General features: G+C 34.0%; 1 protein-coding gene across 1 annotated transcript in view; it reads left to right on the forward strand.

Moving 5' to 3' along the window:
- Positions 1-1,908, forward strand: part of LOC107745515 (E3 ubiquitin/ISG15 ligase TRIM25-like) — an 8,402-nt gene extending 6,494 nt beyond the window's left edge. The window contains exon 6 of the mRNA XM_016559409.1: positions 1,240-1,908. Coding sequence (XP_016414895.1) covers positions 1,240-1,772 — 533 coding nt within the window. The 3' untranslated portion in view covers positions 1,773-1,908. The remainder of the gene's footprint in view (positions 1-1,239) is intronic.
- Positions 1,909-5,604: the final 3,696 nt, after the last annotated feature.

A 5,604-nucleotide genomic window follows, 5' to 3' on the forward strand; every position in this document is an offset into this window, starting at 1 on the left:
TATTTATGCATGTGTATTTTATTCACATCTCATTTTTATTATCTGTGTGTTGTTGTTGTCTCCGTGTACTGGAAGCTTGTGACACTATAACAAATTCCTTGTATGTGCAAACATACTTGGCAATAAAGCTCTTTCTGATTCTGATTCTGATTCTGAAGCTGCTGTTAGAAGCTCCAGTTCCCATAGAAACCCGAGACTTCCGCTTAGGACTGCACATGCGCATTGGTTAGTCTAGCCTGAAAAATAAGCTTTTTAAATGCTATTTGAGCATAAGGAACAGCATTTATGGGCCAATTCATTTACATTTTCAAAAATTAAAAGTTGATCCTATTGCAAATTACAAACAAAATTCATAGGCACTACATGAAGCCCTGTCTTAGAATAAAGGCTTTTTACTTTGCTAACTATGCGAGTGCCTAGATGTGGATTTTTATTTATTTATTTTTTGTATTTTGCAATAGGATCCACTTTTCATTTTTGACATTTTGTTCCCTCTCTGGAGCACCCATATTTTTTGTCTGCGAGTACCTGATGCCCCCCTTTGTCAAGATTTTTTCATTGATTATCATTTCAAATTTTGTTGTCGATTTGAAATATATAATTTAATTGTGAGTTTAGCAGGCAGTTTTTGAGATTTCAGGATTCCCCCATTCATTTAGACAGGAATTGGTTTGATTTGAAACTTGAGCACGCACAAGACGTGACATGTGAAAGGCCACTAACACTATAGCTTCAGATAATTAAAGAAAGAAAATAAAAAGATTTGGTGAAAAAAAGATGATTTGATGAAGTAATTACAGCATGGCCATTTCATTCAACAAGAGCATAGAGTTGTGTATGTCAATGTATGTGCACACAATAGGGCTACCTTGTAGCGAGTAGCTTTGAATCCTTGTTCAAAGTCAATAAAACCTAAAACCGAAGAAGATTGGCATGCTTGTCTTGTTAGCATTCATTTACATAGTTGGGAACGCCTTGGGAGAACACAAACTTTGGGTTACCAATTTAGGGGGGAATTGAAGCAATTCCAAATCAGTTGTCTAGGACCGATGAAAGCATGTAAGTGTAGTGGTTTTATGAAAGGTTAATTGTTAATGCTTTCTGGAATACCTGCTAAATGAGTGACGCATGAAAACGTTTTCCTACATCTTTATTAATCTTGCTAAAATACTCAACTATCTTAATTATTAAAGTCATACTTTATTATTTACATGCAGATCATGTGTTTGTTTTCATCAGATTTCCATCCATTCACGTTGGATTCGAACACAATATGTTCAAGTCTCCGTCTGTCTGAGGACAACACAGTGATCACTTCCACCAGCTGTAATTACAGATATCCCAATCATCCCGACAGATTTGACTATTGGATAGAGGCGTTGTGTATAGAGAGTGTCAGTGGACGCTGTTACTGGGAGGTTGAGTACGGCGGTAATGAAGGTGTCCATATAGCAGTGGCATATAAGAGCATCAAGAGGAAGGGAAAGAGTGGCAATAGTCGATTTGGGTATAATGATCAGTCCTGGAGATTGTACTGCTGTAACTCCAGTTGCTCATTTAGACACAATACCATACGGACTGTACTCCCTGTGGTGTCCAGCCATAAAATAGGAGTGTATTTGGATCACAGCGCAGGAACGCTGTCATTTTTAAGTGTCTCTGACACAATAAGTCTCATCCACAGAGTCCAGACCACATTCACTCAGCCACTCTATCCAGGGATAGGATTACAAAATAACACAACAGTGAAACTGTGTCGTCTAAATATGTAAATAATATTGCCATATCACATCTAAGCATTGTGAAACAGAAAAAATGAGATATGTTGCTTATTTTCTAATTATTTAACAGCTAATATCTCAGTTGTGATAATAGTTTTAGCAAATTAATCAAAAGATGTTTATGTATGAGGAGAAACTGATCATCAAAACTGTGATTTATGTCTTTTGTTGGAATTTGTTGAAACTTTTGATTACTTTTGGTGAATGACTGTCTAAAGTAACTTTCAAATCTGATTCTCATGTTGTTAAAGAAAGACATTTATAGACTGTTGTTGTTGTTGTTGTTTATATTTTGTGTGCTGTTTAGTGGACTTTTATACATAATTTGCTATGGTTTTATATCTGAATATATCATATCCTAATACCTGTGCTTCAAAGGATTAATCAATGAATAAATCAAAAGAAAACCAAGATAGACATGTTGTCTTCAGTCCGGCTCAGATCTCGTGTCTCAACACCAGGATGCTTTCAGCTATATATCTCATATCAAACACAATGCATAATAGCCTGCTTTATAAATAAATTTTTAAAATCTCTTTCAAAAGTACATGTGTATTTTATTTTAAAACCTAAAGAAAACATGATCAGTTTACTTGATATCAAATCTGCATAAGCAGAACTTGTAGTTTATGCCAGTGCTTAAAACAAGTGGAAAATAATAATAATAACAACAATAAATCTGCCCAAGATAAAATACTCTCATCTTTTGTTTGGATGGTGAGGTGTTTGTAATGACAGGATTCAATTTTAAAGCACAACTAAAAACATAATGGTAACATTTCATCCTATGACTTAATTTTTAAACAAATGTGTTTTTATAATACTGCAGAAAAGTTATTACCATGTCCTTTACGGGTATCTAAAAAGATATGAGGTCATATAGGTTTTATATATTTAGCATTTCTTTTGTTAATGATCTCAGAACACTGAGGAGAACAAGACAGATGTGTTGACTTCATTCCAACTTTAATTTACTGTGTAGTCACATTAAAAAAATGCTAAATCTTTTTCACTGGAAATGAAAATATGTTCCTCAGAAATGTAATGTCAGCAGAAACAATGAGCACTATATTTATTACCTTTTGATGGCTTTGGGTGTTTGTTCTAAGGAACTGATTGTATGTTGCTTGCCTGCAGCACTGGAACATTCTTTAACCTGTTCCAGATCTCATCAAACCACATTCCTAATCCATCAGAAAGTTCAGCGCTTTTGCTACTAGTAGAAATTAATTTGGTTGATTTAGCTCTAGGAGAGACGATTATATTTCCAAATAGTGCTTGTTGGTGTTGGAAGGGTTTAGTTCTTATAGAAGTGATGTTGTAATTTATTGAAATTTGTATGTCATGAGTTCGTTGGTCATTTCATTGTGCTATTGGAGTATGGAAATCAGTAAGGGTGCATCCTGCAGAAAAAAAATAAATTTAAGTTAATCATGATCAGAATTTTTACTTATATATACCTTTAAGATACTGTACTACTATGCATCCTTTAGAAATAAATATAAGGTGGACCTGTTTAAAGGGTACCACAGTGACAGCTTTTGTACCTTTTTATTTTTGACAATCCATATACTGCCACACCTATCATTAAAAACACTACAGTACCCTTAGAGTAAGTCACACCCTACAGAAATATCTGTTTCTCAAGAATGTAATTAAGCAACATTTGTCTCCATGATCATAACAGCTTTTTAAATAATAAATTATAGTAAATTATATTTTTAAAAATATAATAAAAAAATAAATGCAGAAAGTTTAGTGTGACGGGTAGGTTTAGGTGTTGATACAGTATTAAAACCACTATGTCTATGGAAAGACTCCATAAAACATGGACACATGGTCGGGGTCCACAATAATTTAATTCAATTTATGCATTTAGCAGATGCTTTTATCCAAAACGACTTCCAGTGCATTCAGGCTATACATTTTTTACCAGCAGTAGCGGTTTTAGGCAAGGGCGAACCGGGCAGCCGCCCGGGGCGGCATTTTTTCATAATACATGGGGGGGGGGGTGGACGGGGGATCCACTGTATAGAGCAATGCTCTAATGGAATTAGTGGGCTAAAGTCAGTCATTAATATTAATAATATTATAAATACAGGCCTGGTTCCTGCACATTTTTGTTTTTCTGAATTGTGTGAAATGGCTAATAAAAATAGGTAATACAAAACGATTATGTGGTCACCAAGGTGAATTGGTTTAGTCTTGACTGGTTTTAGTTTTAGTTTGTGTTTTCTGTTCTTAGTGCAATAGTGTAATAATTAGATTCTCTTTAGTGTGTTTTCACATTTGTGTGATGAAGGAGTTGTGCTATTTAGAATATTTATTCTATATTTTATTTGTATATTATTCTTAATATTTTATATTGTTGCTCTCTGCTCTTGTTACATTTTTTATATATCTGATTGTATATATTTTTGGCACATTTATGTATATAGTGTATATTTATTTAAGTTCTGATAACTTATACTGTCATATTTTGTGCAGAATTGTGTTCATTGTCTTTTGGCAATGTTGGAGGTGGAGATTGTGCACCTTAAAAAGTGTGTTTCCTGTTGTAATTGCAATAGTTAAATAACTGGATTCTCTTAAGTGTGTTTTTCAAATGTTCTAATGAAGGATTTGTGCAATTGAGAAATATAATTTTCTCTTTCACTTATGTTGTTATAATAAAATATAACTGTTTCTGCAGAAATTTGTGGGGGGGCACTCGAAGGGATCTCGCCCAGGGTGTAATTCAATGTAGAACCACCACTGTTTACCAATATGTGTGTTCCCTGGGAATCGAACCCACGACCTTTTGGGCTGTTAACGCAATGCTCTACCACTGAGCCACAGGATCAATATGCCTTATGGTTGATGAATCGGTATTTTGAACAATGGCCTCTATGCTAGCCTCCTCTGTGAGGAAGTGTCACAGCATGCACGCCCCAAAGGCGTTGTGGATGGGGATTCGTGTTGGAAGACGCACATGCATTGCACACAGAATAACCTATTGTGCATTTTAAACAGAGAAAATCATTAGGGGTTGCATCCAGTGCGAAACTATTACCCATATCTGACACTTCTAATCACCCCCGCCCATTTTGGCAGAGACTTATGCTGTGTGAAGAGCGCTCATGCTGCAGTTTTGTGTTTCAACTTAAACTAAGCTAATTTTATAAACCTTTCATTCGCAGAATGGACATCCTTGCACAAGGAAATCTTTTTTCTCATGGAAAAATGTAAGATGAGTTATATTTATCATATTTTTATTTATATACATCTTTAAATAAGAATAAATGTATTTTATATATTCAATTGTGTGTGTGTGGTTCCGTTGTTCTGTAGTAATACTTCAAATGCTTGACCGGAGCAAAATTTGTACCCATGAGCATAACAGCTTTTTAAACGATAAATTATAATAAATTATGTTTATTAAAAAATAAAAATGCAGAAAGTTTACTGTGATGGGTAGGTTTAGGGGTGGTACAGTATAAAATTCATTAATATAATGTAAATATAAATCTAAAAGTTTCTAAATATATTGTAGAAACTGTCATTTCTGTGAAGCTGCTTTGCAATGATTTGTGTTGTGAAAAGCGCAATACAAATAAACATGAACTGAAATGAATTATGTCTATGAAAAGCTTCCATAAAACATGGTAAATAATTTGACATGTCCGGACATGTCAGGGCTCACAATAGCCTTTATCGTTTTGGCCTGTATAATATAATATAATAAATATAATATAATATATTATATTATATGTATAGGTAATTTTGTGAAGAAATCAACTATCTGGCAGTTAGTCCTGCCCTCAATCTTTTTTTTTTTTTTTTT

This window comes from Sinocyclocheilus rhinocerous, unplaced genomic scaffold, assembly GCF_001515625.1.
Source record: "Sinocyclocheilus rhinocerous isolate Xijiao unplaced genomic scaffold, SAMN03320098_v1.1 scaffold1159, whole genome shotgun sequence".
NCBI classification, from domain to species: domain Eukaryota; kingdom Metazoa; phylum Chordata; class Actinopteri; order Cypriniformes; family Cyprinidae; genus Sinocyclocheilus; species Sinocyclocheilus rhinocerous.